This window comes from Bombina bombina, chromosome 1 (genome assembly GCF_027579735.1).
Source record: "Bombina bombina isolate aBomBom1 chromosome 1, aBomBom1.pri, whole genome shotgun sequence".
Lineage (NCBI taxonomy): Eukaryota > Metazoa > Chordata > Amphibia > Anura > Bombinatoridae > Bombina > Bombina bombina.
The window spans coordinates 606,670,809-606,690,429 of record NC_069499.1 but is presented as its reverse complement, the minus strand read 5'-3'; the positions used below and the strand labels follow the sequence as shown (position 1 = coordinate 606,690,429).

General features: G+C 42.7%; 1 protein-coding gene across 1 annotated transcript in view; it reads left to right on the top strand.

The window, feature by feature from the left end:
* Positions 1-18,374, top strand: part of CCNB3 (cyclin B3) — a 47,941-nt gene extending 29,567 nt beyond the window's left edge. The window contains exons 10-12 of the mRNA XM_053698979.1: positions 17,402-17,551; positions 17,844-17,974; positions 18,129-18,374. Coding sequence (XP_053554954.1) covers positions 17,402-17,551; positions 17,844-17,974; positions 18,129-18,198 — 351 coding nt within the window. The 3' untranslated portion in view covers positions 18,199-18,374. The remainder of the gene's footprint in view (positions 1-17,401; positions 17,552-17,843; positions 17,975-18,128) is intronic.
* Positions 18,375-19,621: the final 1,247 nt, after the last annotated feature.

The window sequence follows — 19,621 nt, the reverse complement described above, 5'->3', positions numbered from 1 at the left end:
GGGGTGCAGTCTGGGACTCCCTGAAAGCTCAGGGCTTATGGTCTCGGGAAGAAGCTCTTCTACCAATAAACATTCTGGAACTGAGGGCGATATTCAAAGCACTTCAGGCATGGCCTCAACTAGCTGCGGCCAAATTAATCAGATTTCAGTCGGACAACATCACGACTGTAGCTTACGTCAATCATCAGGGGGGAACAAAGAGTTCCTAGCGATGACGGAAGTAATCAAACTAATCAGGTGGGCGGAGGATCACTCCTGCCATCTTTCAGCAATTCACATCCCAGGAGTAGACAACTGGGAGGACGGATTTTCTAAGTCGTCAGACTTCTCACCCGGGGGAGTGGGAACTCCACCCGGAGGTGTTTGCCCAGCTGACTCAGCTATGGGACATTCCAGAGTTGGTTCTGATGGCGTCCCGTCAGAACACCAAACTTCCTCTACGGGTCCAGGTCCCGGGATCTCAAGGCGGTATTGATAGACGCTCTAGCAGCGCCTTGGTCCTTCAATCTGGCTTATGTTTTTTTTCACCGTTTCTCCTTCTCCCTCGTCTGGTCGCCAGAATCAAGCAGGAGAAGGCTTCGGTGATTCTGATAGCGCCTGCGTGGCCACGCAGGACTTGGTATGCAGACCTAGTGGACATGTCATCTGTCCCACCCTGGACACTGCCAATGAGGCAGGATCTTCTAATACAGGGTCTGTTCAAGCATCCAAATCTAGTTTCTCTATGTCTGACTGCTTGGAGATTGAACGCTTAATTCTATCAAAGCGTGTTTTCTCTGATTCAGGCTAGAAAGCCTGTCACCAGGAAAATCTACCATAAGATATGGCGGAAATATCTTTGTTGGTGTGGATCCAAGGGTTACTCATGGAGTAAGATTAGGATTCCCAGGATATTGTCTTTTCTCCAAGGAGGATTGGAGAAAGGATTGTCAGTTAGTTCCTTAAAAGGACAGATATCTGCTCTGTCCATCCTTTTACACAAGCGTCTGGCAGAGGTACCAGACGTTCAAGCGTTTGCGCAGGCTTTAGTCATAATCAAGCCTATCTATAAACCTGTGGCTCTGCCATGTAGTCTAAATCTAGTTCTTTCAGTTCTTCAAGGGGTTCCGTTTGAACCTTTACATTCCATAGATATTAAGTGTTATCTTGGAAAGTTTTGTTTTTGGTAGCTTTCTCTTCTGCTCGAAGAGTCTCAGAATTATCTGCCTTACAGTGTGATTCGCCTTCCAAACACAAAGGAAACTAGATATATAGAATACCACGTTTCCCAAAGTATGCACTTCTAGCACTCTGGGCCCTGAACTAGAGGGCGGAATACCCCAACAGGATGATTAAAATATAACCTTTATTATGAAAATTAAAAGAACCTAAATAGGTTATTACACATACAATTTAAAATACACTCCAGTACCCAGATCAGTGTAGTAAATATTAGGTCTGATCACTGAAAGTAATAATTAGGCCTGTATAATATCACAGTGATGAGTGATCTAAGATGTGACCAATAATACTCGCTAGTTTAAGTATATTCAATAGCTTGCTACAAACAAGCCAGGACTAAATTAGTAGTCAGGGTAGATAATGATCTGAAAACTTGTATCAAAATGATAAGCTTGAATAATTGACCCTCAGGTTCAGGATTGTAAATGATATGTATATATCTGTTAAAGTGGTTGCCAAATGATATTGGTGGATCCAAAGTAACTATGGTTAATATACATATTCATAGTGAGCTGAAGAATATATTAAGTCAGCTTATATTTATGCCTATATCTAAGCATCTATTGAGTCAGAAAGTAATAAGTGTGCCAATATCACATGCTATTTGACAGCAATAATCACGCTGTCTGTTTAGAACTGCTCTTGTATGAATAGGGACGAAAAGATTGTATTAGCTCATAACAGTCACATTCGTTGTTAATAAAGCATATTCTAAGGTACGGCTGTTAATTAGACATCCAGAATATTATGAATAATTAAATAGCTCAGAAATGAATAGTTTAAGATACAATCTATGTGGATATGGTTAACAATAATTATTCGATCACGATATTGATTAACCATTCATTCAGGGATTGAGTCCATTTATTGAAACTAGTCTAAATCCAACCTAGACTGTATGTATAGTAATATGATTCATTAATCAATCTAGTGCCACGAAAGTCACCAGGTTTATTTAAACTAATATTTAAACCCTTAATACCATTATTAGGCATATATATTCATTTCTAGCCTCTGTTGTAGGATTGAGCTGAGTTAGGTGTAACACACGCCGTATTCAATTCGTATCTAACAGCTTATTAGTACCGCTTATATTTCAAGTATTGAAAATATTTACAGATTTACTAGGTTCTTAGGTTGAATAGCTGGTCAATTCTATCACAGTAATAGCTTCAAAGTTATCAGTGATCAGACCTAATATTTACTACACTGATCTGGGTACTGGAGTGTATTTTAAATTGTATGTGTAATAACCTATTTAGGTTCTTTTAATTTTCATAATAAAGGTTATATTTTAATCATCCTGTTGGGGTATTCCGCCCTCTAGTTCAGGGCCCAGAGTGCTAGAAGTGCATACTTTGGGAAACGTGGTATTCTATATATCTAGTTTCCTTTGTGTTTGGATTAATATTTATGCACAAGCACCATTTCCTCCTATCAGTTATAGGTTGAATAACATAGAATTGCCTATGCATACACATATATATTACTAGAGGAAAAGCCCGTGTAGTGCCACTGTTCATTTGGTGTGCTAGTGTGATTCGCCTTACCTGGTGTTCCACGCAGATAAGGTAGTTTTGCGTACCAAACCTGGTTTTCTATCCAAAGTTGTTTCTAACAGGAATATTAACCAGGAAATCGTTGTTCCTTCTTTGTGTCCTAATCCTTCTTCGAAGAAGGAACGTCTGTTGCACAATCTTGATGTAGTTCGTGCTCTAAAGTTCTATTTACAAGCAACTAAGGATTTCAGACAAACATCTTCCTTGTTTGTTGTCTATTCTGGTAAAAGGAGAGGTCAGAAAGCGACTGCTACCTCCTCTTTCCTTTTGGCTGAAAAGCATCATCCGTTTGGCCTACGAGACTGCTGGCCAACAGCCTCCTGAAACAATTACTGCTCATCCCACCAGAGCAGTGGCTTCCACATGGGCTTTTAAAAACGAGGCTTCTGTGGAACAGATTTGTAAGGCAGCGACTTGGTCATCACTGCATACTTTTCCAAATTTTCCAAATTCGGTACTTTTGCTTCTTCGGAGGCTACTTTTGGGAGAGAGGTTTTACAAGCAGTGGTGCCTTCCGTTTAAAAGGTACCTGTCTTGTTCCCTCCCTTCATTCGTGTCCTAAAGCTTTGGTATTGGTATCCCACAAGTAATGGATGAATCCGTGGACTGGATACACCTTGCAAGAGAAAACAGAATTTATGCTTACCTGATAAAATACTTTCTCTTGCGGTGTATCCAGTCCACGGCCCGCCCTGGCAATTAAGTCAGGTAAAAAAATTTTGTTTAAACTACAGTCACCACTGCACCCTATGGTTTCTCCTTTTTCTTCCTAACCTTTGGTCGAATGACTGGGGGGTGGAGCTATATGGACAGCTCTGCTGTGTGCTCTCTTTGCCACTTCCTGTAGGGAATGAGAATATCCCACAAGTAATGGATGAATCCGTGGACTGGATACACCGCAAGAGAAAGTAATTTATCAGGTAAGCATAAATTCTGTTTTTATTTTTTGTCTTTATTAACATTCTTGTGCAACAATAATGGATCAAGAAGCTCTGCAATCAGTTACATGTAGTTTATTCTTTGACTCCCAGGTAGAACCCCCAGTACCTTTTTGCTCCTCATGTATTGAGAGAACCTTGTGTTACAGGGAGAGACTTTTTGATCATGAGCCATCTATAGCTAAGGTGGATGCTGTTCAGATGTCAAATCCTGTATCGGATATGCCGAAGCTTTCTCCTCAAGTGTCCCAATCTTTTCCGTCTACACATGCCGTGGCCTGCGGTTCCTCGCACACTTCGGTAGGAGTTTCTTTGCAAGACATAGCTGCCCAGATATCCTTGGTGGTATCTGTCTGCTTTTCCCATGCTGCAGGGAAAGCGCACAAGGAAGTTTAAAGAGTCAGTGAGTAAGGTTTCTGATCCAGTGGTGGCTGCTCAGGGTGCTCCCTCTCAGAAGTCTGAAGAGGAAGACACTTTGGTAGCGTCTGAGGGTGAAATCTCACTCTTGACAGTGTAATTCCTTCTTCTGATGCTGAAGTGATATTCTTCAGGTTTAAGCTGGAACACCTCCGTCTGTTACTTAAGGAGGTTTTGTGTACCTTGGACGACTCAGACGCAACCGTCATGGTCAGCCCTAAGAAGTCTAGTAAACTGAACAAGTACTTTGATGTTCCCTCTGCGGTGGAGGCATTCCCTGTAACAGACCGTGCTACAGAGATTATTGCACGGGAGTGGGAGAGGCCTGGAATTCCTTTTTTTCCATCTCCAATTTTCAAGAAAATGTTTCCAATAGCTGACTCCAATAAAGAGTCGTGGCAAACGGTTCCTTAAGTGGAAGGGGCAATCTCCACTTTGGTTAAGAGGACCACTATTCCCATAGAGGATAGTTGTTCTTTTAAGGAACCAATGGATAAGAAGTTGGAGGCATTGCTAAACAAAATGTATGTTCACCAGGGTCTCCAATGGCAGCCTTCTTAAATTTTAGAGGTAAACCCTCCCCTCCCTCCTCCAAGCAGGAACAATCCAAGTCTTCCTGGCAGCCTGGTCAGTCTTGGAACAAGGGGAAGCTGTCTAAGAAGCCAGCAGCTGATTCCAAGTCAGCATGAAGGGTCGGCCCCCGATCCGGGAGCGGATGCAGTAGGGGGCATACTTTCTCAATTCACTCAAGCCTGGATACGAGATGTTCTGGATCCCTGGGCGGTCGACATCGTATCTCAGGGGTGCAAAATGGAATTCAACACTTTCTCTCCCAGAGGCAGGTTTCTTCTCTCAAGATTAGCTGTAGATCAGATAAAGAGAGAGGCGTTCTTAAATTGTGTCAAGGATCTTTCCACTCTGGGAGTAATAGTTCCATTTCCTCCGCAGGAACAGGGTCTGGGATTCTACTCTGTTTGTGGTTCCCAAGAAAGAGTGAACTTTCAGACCAATTTTAGAAATGTTTAAACAAGTTCCTCAGAGTACCGAAGATGGAAACGACACTTTACATTCTTCCCTTGGTCCAAGAGGGTCAGTTCATGACGACCATAGACCTAAAGGATGCGTACCTTCCCATTCACAAGGATCATCACAAGTTTCTGAGATTTGCGTTCTTGGTCAATCATTTCCAGTTTGTGGCTCTTCTATTCGGCCTGACCACAGCCCTCAGAATTTTCTCAGGTTCTGAGGGCTCTTTTGGCAGTCATCTGGTCTCGGGGTATTGCAGTGGCGCCATATCTGGACGACATTTTGGTTCAGTCGGTCTTTTTAACAAGCAAACTCTCATACGGAGATCTTGTTGTTTTTTTCTTCGCTCCCACGGATGGAAGGTGAATCTGGGGAAAAGTTATCTGTTTCCAGCTACATGGGTAGTGTTCTTGGGGACCATAATAGATTCCCTATCGTTGAAAATGTTTCTGACAGAGGTCAGAAAATCCAAGATTTTCGACTCTTGCCTCAGTCCTCCTTGGCCGTCAGTGGCTCAATGTATGGAGGTTATTGGTCTGATGGTAGCTTCCATGGACATTATACCGTTTGCGTGGTTCCATCACAAAGCTCTGCAGTTGTGTGTGCTAAGACAATGGAACGGAACCTATGCAGATCTGTCTCCGCGAAATAGATCTGGATCAGGCGACAAGAGACTCTCTTCCGTGGTGGTTGTCTCAGGAACACCTCTCCCAGGGAACTTGGTTTCGCAGACCTTCTTGGGTGATTGTGACCACGTATGCCAGCCTGCTGGGTTGGGGAGCAGTCTGGGGCTCGTTGAAGGCTCAGGGTCAATGGATTCGGGAGGAGTCGGTTCGCCCTCAGCTCTAGGATGTTTATGGGTAGATCTTCAATGCTCTACTGGCCTGGCCTCAGTTAGCTTTAGCCCGGTTTATCAGGTTCCAGTCAGACAACATAACATCGGTGGCGTACATCAACCACCAGGGAGGAACTCTGAGTTCCTTGGCCATGACAGAGGTGGCCCGAATTATTCAGTGGGCAGACACTCACAATTGCTGTCTTTCGGCGATCCACATTCCAGGAGTGGACAATTGGGAAGCGGATTTTCTGAACCGACAAACTTTTCATCCCGGGGAGTGGGAGCTCTATCCGGAGGTGTTCTACAGTTTGATCCTCAAGTGGGGGCGGCCAAAGTTGGATCTCATGGCATTGCGGCAAAATGCCAAGCTTCTGAGGTATGGTTAGAGGTCAAGGGATCCTCAGGCAGCTCTGATAGATGCCCTGGCGGTTCCTTGAATTTTCAGTCTAGCATACCAGTTTCCCCTGTTCGCTCTACTTCCACAAGTCATTGCTCGGATCAAGCAGGGGAGGACGTCAGTGATTCTCATTGCACCGGCATGACCTCGCAGGATCTGGTATGCAGACCTAGTGAAAATGTCATCTTTTCCACCTTGGAGACTTCCTCTGAGGAAGGACCTTCTACTTCAGGGTTCCTTCCTTCATCCAAATTTCGTTTCTCTGAAGCTGACTGCTAAGCACAGGTTCTCAGTCGGTCATTGAGACCTTGATCCAAGCTCGTAAGCCCGTTACAAGATGGATTTACTATAAGATATGGCATAAATATCTGTATTGGTGTGAATCCAGAAGCTACTCTTGAAATCCTAGGATTTTGTCCTTTCTCCAGAAGTGTCTGGAGAAGGGGTTTGTCAGCAAGTACTCTGAAGGGTCAGATTTCTGCATTGTCTATTTTGTTGCTTAAGTGTCTAGCGTCTGTGCCAGACGTGCAATCTTTTTGTCAGGCCTTCGTCAGAATCAGGCCTGTGTTTTAAACCTGTTACTCCTCCATGGAGTCTTAACCTTGTTCTTAAAGTTTTTACATTCCTTAAATATTAAGATGTTATCTTTGAAGGTTTTGTTTCTTGTTGCCATTTCTTTTGCTCGGCGTTGCAGTTTGATTCCCCTTATCTTTCATTCTGATAAGGTGGTTCTCTCTACTAAGTTAGGTTTCCTTTCTAAAGTTGTTTCAGATAGGAATATTTTTTTTTTTATTTTATTTTTTTTTTTAATAATTTTTATTTGAGGTTTGAAAGAAGGCATACATAAATCTTGAAACAGTAGTACAGGATAACATTGGGTTACAATAGTAATATGCAATTAAACATACATGTATATGATGCCTAGTACTCAACCACCCTCCAAATTCATACAAGAGACCACTCTTGGGCCTCAAACCAAAATGTACCAAGTTTAGGAGGTTACTGCTATCTGAAGAGACCACTCATGGGCCTCAATGACAAACCTCTTTTATATTTAAGATAAAAGCAGTGTAAACAAGGTAATATAGTGTATACAGGAGATATTTTGGGATTAGAAATGCGAGAGAAACATCTGTTATATGAATTAAGGAAAATCATATTCATTGGATAGGGGAAAAATAAAATTGCTTTGCCCATAGGAGTATACCATAAGAGTCTAACATATAAGCATCTAAGTGAAATTTGACCCTAAATGGCATGTTAGCATCAAAGAAACTGCACAAAGTTACAGGTAGGGACGCATGTTTTAAGGTGAGCAAAGTTGTGGTCATAGCTGCAGATTTACACTAGAAATGCTTCTGCTAGTATACTGATAATAGGCCTATTGGGGTAAAGAAAAAGAGAAAATTGGGAATATCTGGGGGAAAAGAGATAAGAACACACTCCCCACTATGCAGAGAGCCTCAGATTAAGCTAGGTTAAGATTTCTTCTTAATAGGGGTTACTATTATACAGGCATGAGACTATTTCCACCTGGGCAAACCTGGAATCGATAGTTGTTCATGAGTACAGCTGAGGGAATCTAGATAAAAGTATCATTGGCAGAGTTATGACTTCACCATGGGAGAGAAGAGAAACATCTGACCAGCAGATATCTCCCCTCAGCTACTGCGACTGGTTGCCTGTACCCATGGTATCCCTAAATGGCTATTTAGTCTTTTTTATCAGGTCTCAATCTGTCAAATACTGTAGGCAAACATAAATAGGGTCTGATTAGTTTGGAAATGTGTCTATATTTGTCCTGTAGAAAATGCATATAATAAACGTACAGTTTCAGGGGGTAAACACTAGCAAGTGCCCATAAGAGAGAGATCATCAGCCCCACCTATTGCAAGAAATCTCAACAAAGTACAAAAGGTATAGCTATAAGCCACTCATCAAGGGTAACATGGGAGTATGAATTTGTTCTATAGGGTGTGAAGCAAACAAACATTGAGCGCATAACTTAATAACCAGATAACATTAGATTGCATGGAAAGCATGTATAGTTTTTCACTTTGGTAGCCCCAATTAAGCCGTAGCTGGTAAGATCAATAAGCATAGGGAAACAGGAGCAGTATACACTCAAACATAAAACCACACCCGGAAACTGGGAAATAAATATAAAACAGAAAATCATGCGGTATTAAATACAAGTGAGCAGTGTATCTTATGAAGCGGCCCATCCAAGTCCATAGGGCTGTATCGGTTATGCATGCTGGGGCCTCCGTGAATCACCAATTAGTGATCTTACTCACTTGCACTTTAGCGTTTAGCCCACTCCTGTTTTGTAGAAGGCTAGTCCAACGTACTGTCTTGAATAGTCCTGGAGAGCATGTCCCCGCACATTTGGCTTCCAGCTACTGTCCCCTGAGAAGTTAGGTCTGAAGCGGAATGTAGATGGGGCCAGAGCTGCAGCCGCAACTGATACGCTCACTACATCTCCTGAAACCGGAGTGGCAAACTTGAAGATCGCAGCAACTGTCTGCACCTTAATGTGTTGAGCGGTCTCCCCTTCCATATCGTATCTCACCGGAGCCTCTAATGGAGCCGGAACCGGTGCGGTTAGGGTTAACGTAGGCAGAGACAACATTGCCCCATCTTTGTTAGTAAGATCATTTCTTTTGACAGTGTCAATTTGAGGCTGACGGTTGGGGTCGATGCAATTGTCCCAAGCTGCCTTTAATGCACATCCCAATCGCCGAAAGTGCTCATCTAAAAGGTCCTTAATCTGTTCATATATATTAAAGTCGGCAAGCTCCATTTGACAAATATTGTAGTAGATCCCCACAATGAGATGCTTCTAATGGGTGATAGTGATCAATGCTGTTGTTGCAGGGATTATGAGGTTGCCCTGCTTCTTAACGGCAGGTCTGCAGAGAGAACCCGCCGGGGGGGGTCTGGCTGATGGTGAAAGTCCTCAATAAAGTTCGGTAGTCCGGGTAGAATTATAAAAAAATCCTCAGCCACGAGGGTGGAAAGATGGCCGCCGCTCACATACATTCAAAAGAAAGCCCTGACCCTAATTTAAAAAAGTAACGTCCATGGATAAGTTTGGCTTATGACAGCTGTTAGATGAGAATCCAGGGTATGTTAGACGAATTTTTCAGAATCAAACTCTGTTAAGAACAGTAGATATAAGTGTACATTAGATAATTAGGATCAGAGCTGCAAGATTATGCGACTGCTCTCATGGGCTCTGGACTCCGCCCCCTCAGATAGGAATATTAATCAGGAAATCGTTCTTTTTGTGTCCTAATCCTTCTTCTCATAAGGAGCGTTTGCTGCACAACCTATATGTGGTGCGTGCGCTGAAATTCTACTTACAGGCGACTAAGGACTTCCGCCAGTCTTCTGCTTTGTTTGTCTGTTTCTCTGGGAAACGCAAGGGTCAGAGAGCTATGGCTACTTCTTTCGCTTTGGCTGAAGAGTATAATTTGTTTGGCCTATGAGACTGCTGGACATCAGCCTCCTGAGAGAATCACGGCTCATTCCACAAGGGCTGTTTCTTCTTCCTGGGCTTTCAAACATGAAGCTTCTGTTGAACAAATTTGCAAGGCTGCAACTTGGTCCTCTCTGCAAACTTTTTCTAAGTTTGATACTTTTGCTTCTGCTGAGACTTCCTTTGGGAGAAAGGTTCTTCAAGCAGTGGTGCCTTCTGTTTAGGTTACCTGTCTTGTCCCTCCCTTATCTGTGTACTCTAGCAAGTCTAGCAATGCATTAGCCAATCTTGGTCAGATGTCTGATGAGGCTCTGTGTACTTCAGGGAAACTATGTAGCTTTAAGTGCAACTTAAAGATCACATTTTCCATTTCACAAATCATATGTTTGTTAATGCAAGTCTATCTACAGGCCTGCCATTGGTGGTATGGTAGTTGGTAACTAAGCTCCCAGGAACACCTGGGCTTGGACTTTTTTTTTTTTTTATCAGTGCTATTTATTATTAGGTGCTATGTCCAGCTTATATGTGCTATAGATGATTTGTGTCACTTAAAACTGCATAGTTTCCCTGAAGTACACAGAGCTAAATTTCTTTTGATTTGCTCCATATCGGTAAGTTTCTGGCCGATACCGATATTTCTAAAAATCGTTCGTTCCGATATATCGGTCTATCCCTATGGCGCACAGTACCTAAAGTAGAGGGAGCTATCTCTACTCTGGCAAAAAGAACTAACATTCCTATAGTATAGAGGGTAGTTGTTCATTTAAGAATCCAATGGATAAAAAGCTAGAGGTTTACTTAAAAAAAATATGTACATCCATCAAGGATTACAATGGCATCTTGCGGAAAGTATTGCTACCGTGGCGGGAGCAGCATCTTATTGTTGCGATGCCTTGTCTGATCTAATATCAGAGGAAACTTCAATAGAGTAGATCCAAGACAGGATCAGAGCTCTTAAACTGGCCAATTCTTTTATCAGCGATGCTAACATTCAGATAATTTCAACTGGGAGCTAAGATGTCTAGCTTCACTATTCTAGTTCGCAGAGCTCTATAGTTAAAATCTTGGTCGGCTGATGTATCCTCAAAAGCCAAGCTTTTGGCTTTACCTTATAAAGGAAACTCTGGGGGAAATCATCTCGGAGATCACGAGAGGAAAGGGATCTTTCCTTCCTCAGGACAAGGAGAATAGACCAAGCGGTCGTCAGACTTCAAATTTTCGTTCCTTATGTAACTTTAAGGGCCAAAAGTCATCTTCCAAACCAGATCAATCCAGATCCACTTGGAAATCCAACTAGCCCTGGAACAAGGAAAAACAAAACAAGAAGCTTTCTGCTGAATCTAAAATCAGCATGAAGGTTTTGCCCCTGATTCCAGTGGGGGGCAGGCTTTTCTCTTTTTCGTCAACCCTGGATACGCAATGTGGCTTTTCTAGACGACATCTTGGTTCAGGCGTCATCTTTTCAACTAGCCCAATCTCATACAGTGATGCTGTTCACTTTTCTATGTTCCCATGGGTGCGGGCTCTAAAATTTTACTTACATGCTACTAAAGATTTTCGGCAATGTTCTGCCCTGTTGTTTTCTCTGGAAAGTGTAAGGGTCCGAAGGCCACTTCTACTTCTGTCTCTCTGGTTGAGAAGTTAGATTAGTTTGGCTTATGAGACTGCTGGACAGCAGCCTCCTGAGAGAATTGCAGATCATTCCACTAGGGATGTCTCCTCCTTGGGCTTTCAAAAATGAAGCTTCAGTGGAACAGATTTGCAAGGCGGCAACGTGGTTCTCTCTGCATACTTTTTCCAAATTCTACAAATTTGATACTTTTGCCTCAATGCATGCTCTATCTAAATAAGTTTTTAATTTGAGTTTAGTGTCCCTTTTAATGACCATGACTAGCTGCAGACTTAAAGGGACGTGAAACACAAAAAAAAATGTTTTCATGAATCTGATAGAGCATACAATTTTAAACAACATTCAAATTTACTTCTATTATTTAATTTGTTTCATTCTTCAAATATCCTTTGTTGAAGAAATAGCAATGCACATGGGTGAGCCAATCACGAAGCATCTGTGCAGCCACCAATCAGCAGCTACTTAACCTATCTAGATATGCTTTTCAACAAAGAATACCAAGAAAATGAAGCAAATTAGATAATAGAAGTAAATTGGAAAGTTGTTTAAAATCGCATGTTCTATCTAAATCATTAAATAAATTATTTGGGTTTCATGTCCCTTTAAGCCTGGAATAGCTCCACCAAATAAGGGAAGTGACGTGTGCAGTTTTAAAGAGCCATTATAGTGTTTAAAATGACATGCTCTAATCCGTTAGAGCATGTCATTTGTAACATTAGCAACTCAGCTGTGCGACTAGTGCTGCTTATTAGATCAGAGGCAGTTTCCGCTTGGGACCCACATGTCTCTGCGGGTCTTTAAGTATGCATTTACCCCCTTTGCAGGAGTTACACATGCATTACTAGTGTTAAATTACATACTGGAATGGATTAGAGCATGTCATTGTAACACTATAATGGTCTTTAATATTGTTTAGACTTTGCTTATCTATAGTAAGACAGCAGAAAGGTATTGTAATTACAAGGTGTATACTGTGCCTTTAAGCCTATTCTGCAACGTGTTATAAAGTGACTTCTAAGTCCCCTTTCTCTTGTAAGGTGTATCCAGTCCACGGATTCATCCTTTACTTGTGGGGTATTCTCCTTCCTAACAGGAAGTGGCAAAGAGAGCACACAGCAGAGCTGTCCATATAGCTCCCCCTCTAGCTCCACCCCCCAGTCATTCTCTTTGCCGGCTCAAAGCAATAGGGTCCCACTCGGGAGGGTAAAGTGAATGTGGTGTTAGAATTGTAGTTTTTATTTTCTACAAGCAAAAGTTTGGTATTTTAATTGGTACCGGTTTGTACTATTTACTCTCTAGCAGAAAAGAGATGAAGATTTCTGCAGAGAGGATGATGATTTTAGCATGTTGTAACTAAAATCCACTGCTGTACCCACACAGGACTGAGGAGTACCAGAAAACTTCAGTTGGGGGGAACCGTTTGCAGATTAGACTGCAATAAGGTATGTTCAGCCATTTATTTCTAGACAAGACTGTGATAATGCTAGAAGAGACTGACAAGGTCTCCTCAGACAGATTCAGATACATTGGCTTTTAAATTTAAACTAGAACACCTCCGCTTATTGCTCAGGGAGGTATTTGTTACTCTGGATGACTGCGACCCTATGGTGGTTCCAGAGAAATTGTGTAAAATGGACAAGTACCTAGAGGTCCCTGTTTACACTGATGCGTTTCCGGTCCCTAAGAGGATTGCGGATATCGTTACTAGGGAGTGGGATAGACCAGGTGTTCCCTTTTGTTTCCCCTCCTGTTTTTAAGAAAATGTTCCCCATATCTGACCCCATGCGGGACTCGTGGCAGACAGTCCCTAAGGTAGAGGGGGCTGTTTCTTAACTTGCTAAACGCACAACCATACCAATCGAAGACAGTTGTGCTTTTAAAGACCCTATGGATAAAAAGTTAGAGGGCTTACTTAAGAAAATTTTTGTTCAACAAGGTTTTCTTCTCCAACCTATTGCGTGCATTATTCCTGTAACTACTGCAGCTGCTTTTTGGTTCGAGGCGCTGGAAGATGCGCTCCAGACGGAGACCTCATACGAGGACATTATGGATAGAATTAAAGTTTTAGTTTTAATTCTATCTATATGGATAGAATTAAAACTAAAGCTGGCTAATTCTTTTATCACAGATGCCGCTTTCCAACTAGCTAAGTTAGCGGCAAAAAATTCAGGTTTCGCCATTTTGGCGCACAGGGCGCTATGGCTAAAGTCCTGGTCGGCCGATGTGTCGTCAAAATCCAAGCTCTTGAACATCCCTTTCAAAGGAAAGACCCTCTTCGGGCCTGAATTGAAAGATTATTTCAGAAATCACTGGGGGTAAAGGCCATGCTCTCCCTCAGGACAAGTCCTTTTAAGACCAGGAATAAACAAAATAATTTTCGTTCCTTTCGGAATTTCAGGAGCGGTCTCGCTTTATCCTCCCCTGCTGCAAAGCAAGAGGGTAATGCTTCACAACCCAAGGCAGCCTGGAAACCTTACCAGGGCTGGAACAAGGGTAAACAGGCCAAAAAGCCTGCATGTGCCACCAGACAGCATGAAGGGGTAGCCCCCGATCCGGGACCGGATCTAGTAGGGGGCAGACGCTCTCTCTTCGCTCAGGCCTGGGCAAGAGATGTACACGATCCCTGGGCATTAGAGATTGTATCTCAGGGATATCTTCTAGAATTCAAGGACTCTCCTCCAAGGGGAAGATTACACATTTCTCGTCTGTCTACAGATCAGACAAAGAAAGAGGCGTTTTTACGCTGTGTAGAAGATCTACATACAATGGGAGTGATCCACCCAGTTCCAATTGCGGAACAAGGGCTGGGTTTTTACTCAAATCTGTTTATGGTTCCCAAAAAAGAAGGAACTTTCAGACCAATCCTGGATCTCAAAATTCTAAACAGATTCCTCAGAGTCCCATCATTCAAGATGGAGACCATTCGGACAATCTTACCAGTGATCCAGGAAGGTCAATATATGACTACCGTGGATCTAAAGGATGCGTATCTGCACATTCCTATCCACAAAGATCATCACCAGTTTCTCAGGTTCGCTTTTCTGGACAAGCATTATCAGTTTGTGGCTCTTCCCTTCGGGTTGGCCACTGCTCCCAGAATTTTTACAAAAGTGCTAGGGTCCCTCCTGGCGGTTCTAAGACCGCGGGGCATAGCAGTGGCGCCTTATCTAGACGACATCTTAATTCAGGCGCCGACTTTCCAAAGAACCAAGTCTTACACGGAAATTGTGTTGGCTTTTCTGAGGTCTCACGGTTGGAAGGTGAACATCAAAAAGAGTTCTCTCTCCCCCCTCACAAGAGTTCCCTTTCTAGGAACTTTGATAGACTCGGTAGAAATGAAAATATTTCTGACGGAGGTTAGAAAGTCAAAACTGTTAACTACTTGCCGAGCCCTTCACTCCATTCCTCGGCCATCTGTCACTCAGTGCATGGAGACAATCAGACTAATGGTAGCGGCAATGGACATAGTCCCTTTTGCTCGAATACACCTCATGCTCAAGCAGTGGAATGGGGATTATGCAGATTTGTCTCCTCAAATACAGTTGGACCAGGAGACCAGAGATTCTCTTCTCTGGTGGTTGTCTCAGGGAATGTGTTTCCGCAGACCAGAGTGGATCATCGTAACGACCGACGCCAGCCTGGGACTCCCTGATAGCTCAGGGCTTATGGTCTCGGGAAGAAGCTCTCCTCCCGATAAACATTCTGGAACTGAGGGCGATATTCAACGCTCTTCAGGCATGGCCTCAGCTAGCTGCGGCCAAATTCATCAGATTTCAGTCGGACAACATCTCGACTGTAGCTTACATCAACCATCAAGGGGGAACAAAGAGTTCCCTAGCAATGATGGAAGTAACCAAAATAATCAGGTGGGCGGAGGATCACTCTTGCCACCTCTCAGCAATTCACATCCCAGGAGTAGACAACTGGGAGTCGTCAGACTTTTCACCCGGGGGAGTGGGAACTCCACCCGGAGGTGTTTGCCCAACTGACCCAGCGATGGGGCACTCCGGAGTTGGATCTGATGGCGTCCCGTCAGAACACCAAACTTCCTCTCCACCAAACTTCCGTCCAGGTCCCGGGATCCCCAGGCGGTGCTAATAGATGCTCTAGCAGCGCCTTGGTCCTTCAATCTGGCCTATGTTTTCCCACCGTTTCCTCTCCTCCCTCTTCTAGTCGCCAGAATCAAGCAGGAGAAGGCTTCGATGATTCTGATAGCGCCTGCGTGGCCACGCAGGACTTGGTATGCAGACCTAGTGGACATGTCATCTGTCCCACCTTGGACTTTGCCAATGAGGCAGGACCTTCTAATACAAGGTCCTTTCAAGCATCCAAATCCAATCTCCAAGCAGTCAGACGCAGAGAAATTAAACGCTTAATTCTATCAAAGCGTGTTTTCTTTGAGTCAGTTATAGATACTCTGATTCAGGCTGATTACTCATGGAGTAAGATTAGGATTCCTTGGATATTGTCCTTTCTCCAAGAAGGATTAGAGAAAGGATTGTCAGCTAGTTCTTTAAAAGGACAGATATCTGCTTTGTCTATCCTTTTACACAAACGTCTGGCAGAAGTACCAGACGTTCAAGCGTTTACTCAGGCTTTAGTCAGAATCAAGCCTGTTTATAGACCTGTGGCTCCGCCGTGGAGTCTAAATTTAGTTCTTTCAGATCTTCAGGGGGTTCCGTTTGAACCCTTACATTCCATAGATATTAAGCTTTTATCTTGGAAAGTTTTGTTTTTGGTAGCTATCTCTTCTGCTCGCAGAGTTTCAGAGTTATCTGCCTTACAGTGTGATTCACCTTACCTGATTTTCCATGCAGATAAGGTAGTTTTGCGTACCAAACCCGGTTTTCTTCCTAAAGTTGTGTCTAATAGGAATATTAACCAGGAAATTGTTGTTCCTTCTCTGTGTCCTAATCCTTCTTCGGAGAAGGAACGTCTCTTACACAATCTTGATGTGGTTCGTGGCGTAAAGTTCTATTTACAAGCAACCAAGGATTTCAGACAAACATCTTCACTGTTTGTTATCTATTCTGGTAAGAGAAGGGGTCAGAAAGCGACTGCTACCTCTCTTTCCTTTTGGCTGAAAAGCATCATCCGTTTGGTCTATGAGACTGCTGGCCAGCAGCCTCCTGAAAAAATTACTGCTCATTCTACCAGAGCAGTGGCTTCCACATGGGCTTTTAAACATGAGGCTTCTGTTGAACATATTTGTAAGGCAGCGACTTGGTCTTCGCTGCATACTTTTTCCAAATTTGATACTTTTGCTTCTTCGGAGGCTATTTTTGGGAGAAAGGTTTTACAAGCAGTGGTGCCTTCCATTTAAGGTACCTGTCTTGTTCCCTCCCTTCATCCGTGTCCTAAAGATTTGCTATTGGTATCCCACAAGTAAAGGATGAATCCGTGGACTGGATACACCTTACAAGAGAAAACAGAATTTATGCTTACCTGATAAATTACTTTCTCTTGTGGTGTATCCAGTCCACGGCCCGCCCTGGCTATTAAGTCAGGTAGTTTTTTTGTTTAAACTACAGTTACCACTGCACCCTATGGTTTCTCCTTTTTCTTCCTAACCTTCGGTCGAATGACTAAGGGGTGGAGCTAGAGGGGGAGCTATATGGACAGCTCTGCTGTGTGCTCTCTTTGCCACTTCCTGTTAGGAAGGAGAATATCCCACAAGTAAAGGATGAATCCGTGGACTGGATACACCACAAGAGAAAGTAATTTATCAGGTATGCATAAATTCTGTTTTTGTATAAATGTCAGTAAATGATGGCTGTTTTGTCCTATATATAAAAAAAATTCTGGTATCTTAAACCATATAACATTGCAGTTATCTTATAGTGACTTTGCTGACTGCCAAGTTGTGTCCTCTGTCTCCTTTTTTTTTTTTTTAGTGCGCCCATTCTAATATGGAGACGCTTACTCTAGCTCGATACATCTGTGAGCTCACCCTGCAAGAATATGATTTTGTGCAAGAGAGCGCGTCAAAGATGGCTGCCAGCTGTCTGTTGCTTGCCTTGAAGATGAAGGATCTAGGAGGATGGGTAAGTTGTACAGCTGTGTAGATTAATATTATGAGTGACACCCCTTTCCAGTGGCATAGTAAGGTCAAGTTCAGTGACCCCTCCCTTTGAAAGCTAAAGACTTTGTATTCCATGTTAAATAAAAGAGGGAGAGGCAACCTTACCTATCTTACAATGCCAGCGGTCCCTACATCTAATGGGATCATTTTAACTTGCTCACTCTAGGAGCTTTTTAAGAAATAAACATGAGTTTGTGATTAGGGCTATTTCTTAGATTGTGGCTGATTTATATTCTTCCACTTACTCTCTTTAGACTCCAACCCTGCAGCATTACAGTGGCTATGAAGTCACAGACCTGGTACCCTTAATAAAAAGACTGAACTTCCTGCTCACATACCAGTCAAACGAAAAGCTAAAGGCTGTGAAAAACAAATACTCCCACAGGTATGTATTCTCTCTCTTCTAGTCGTCTTATAAATTGTCACTTTCATCACAGCTAAATTACCAGCCCTATTGCTACACCCCCTTCCACTTCTCTTTATTCCCTGTTAATCATCTTTTTTTTGTCTCTTAACTGCTATTTTTACATTTCTTACAGGGTCTTTTTTGAAGTGGCCAAATTGCCAGCCATGGACATGCTTAAGCTAGAAGAGTCTCTCAAGAGCTAACCCTGTGTTTCCCTTTTGTATATAGACTGTAAATAATTTTTATATATATATAAAGAATTTTGTATGTCAGATTTTCGTGCATTGTGTGTACAGACATTAATATTAACATTGTACTGGAGCTCTATTATACGAGCAACTATGAAATATGTGAATTAAAAAAAAAAAAAAAGCTGAAATCCTTGGGATGTGTGTTGTCCTGTGTCTTCTATACAAACTTGTACCCATATGTTACTTTAGGATACCCTCTGCTTTATAAGCAGGGTCCTATTCTTTTTATGTATTCATGCTGTCCTTTGCATTAATGTGGAATATGTTGTCACTTTTTAAATGAAATAATCTTTCTTAGACATACAAATGGCCCTGTCACTTAAACAAGTGATGACCATCTTCCTAAAACATGAGGGCCACAGGTAAATATATTTATACATATATACATGTATGTAAAAAAAAAAAAGTGCACTCAAGATATAAAATACATATATGCACTGAAAAACTGTGCACTCCTATATAAACAGCTATTAAGGCAGTTAAGTACAATAACACAAAAAAACAAAGGGTATACTCACAAATCCAGTCCAGGATATGAAAAGTCCAAACCCACTGTGATGTGGATGTCCTTATATATTTACACTCCTAGCAAGTCCGGCAGCTTCCAAAAACCTGAGGGCTACTCCAGGGGATAAATCTGTAGACAGAAACAAACAACAAGAGGAGCGCACAATGGACTACGTAGTATCATTTAAGAAAATAACAAATATTAAGATTAGAAATGAGAGCTCCAAACTCCAATAATGGAGCTACTCACAAGATAAAACCTCAAACAAATGAGGTATGAGAGTTCACAATTGGAGCAGGATCCTCCCGAGTCATATTCACTGGTGCTGCTTTAAGCTCACTCGAATAACTCACTTGACCGATCTCCACAGTTGGTAAAAGGACTCCGTCTCACACTTCGAGATAAAAAGCCACTTGCAGACGATAAGTTCCTGGAGGTAAGGTCAGAAAAACCAAACTTCTGGCTTCCTGCCTTTCTCTCCAGTCTGCTTTATGTCCGTCTGTGGCTCAATGCATGGAGGTGATTGGTCTGATGGTGGCTTACAAGGACATTATTCAGTTTGCTTGGTTCCACCTGCGACTGCTGCAACTTTGTATGCTCCGTCAATGGAACGGAGATCATTCAGACTTATCAAGAGACTCTCTAGTGGTGGGTGTTGCAGGAACATCTGTCTCTTCCTTTCTGAGATCTTCCTGGGAAATTGTGACTACGGTCGCCAGCCTTTCAGGCTGGGGAGCTGTTTGGGGACCTCTGAAGGCTCAGGGCCTGTGGTCTCGGGAAGAGTCCTCTCTTCTCATAAACATCTTGGAGTTGAGAGCTATCTACAATGCCCTATCAGCGTGGCCTCAACTGTTGTTGGTCCGGTTT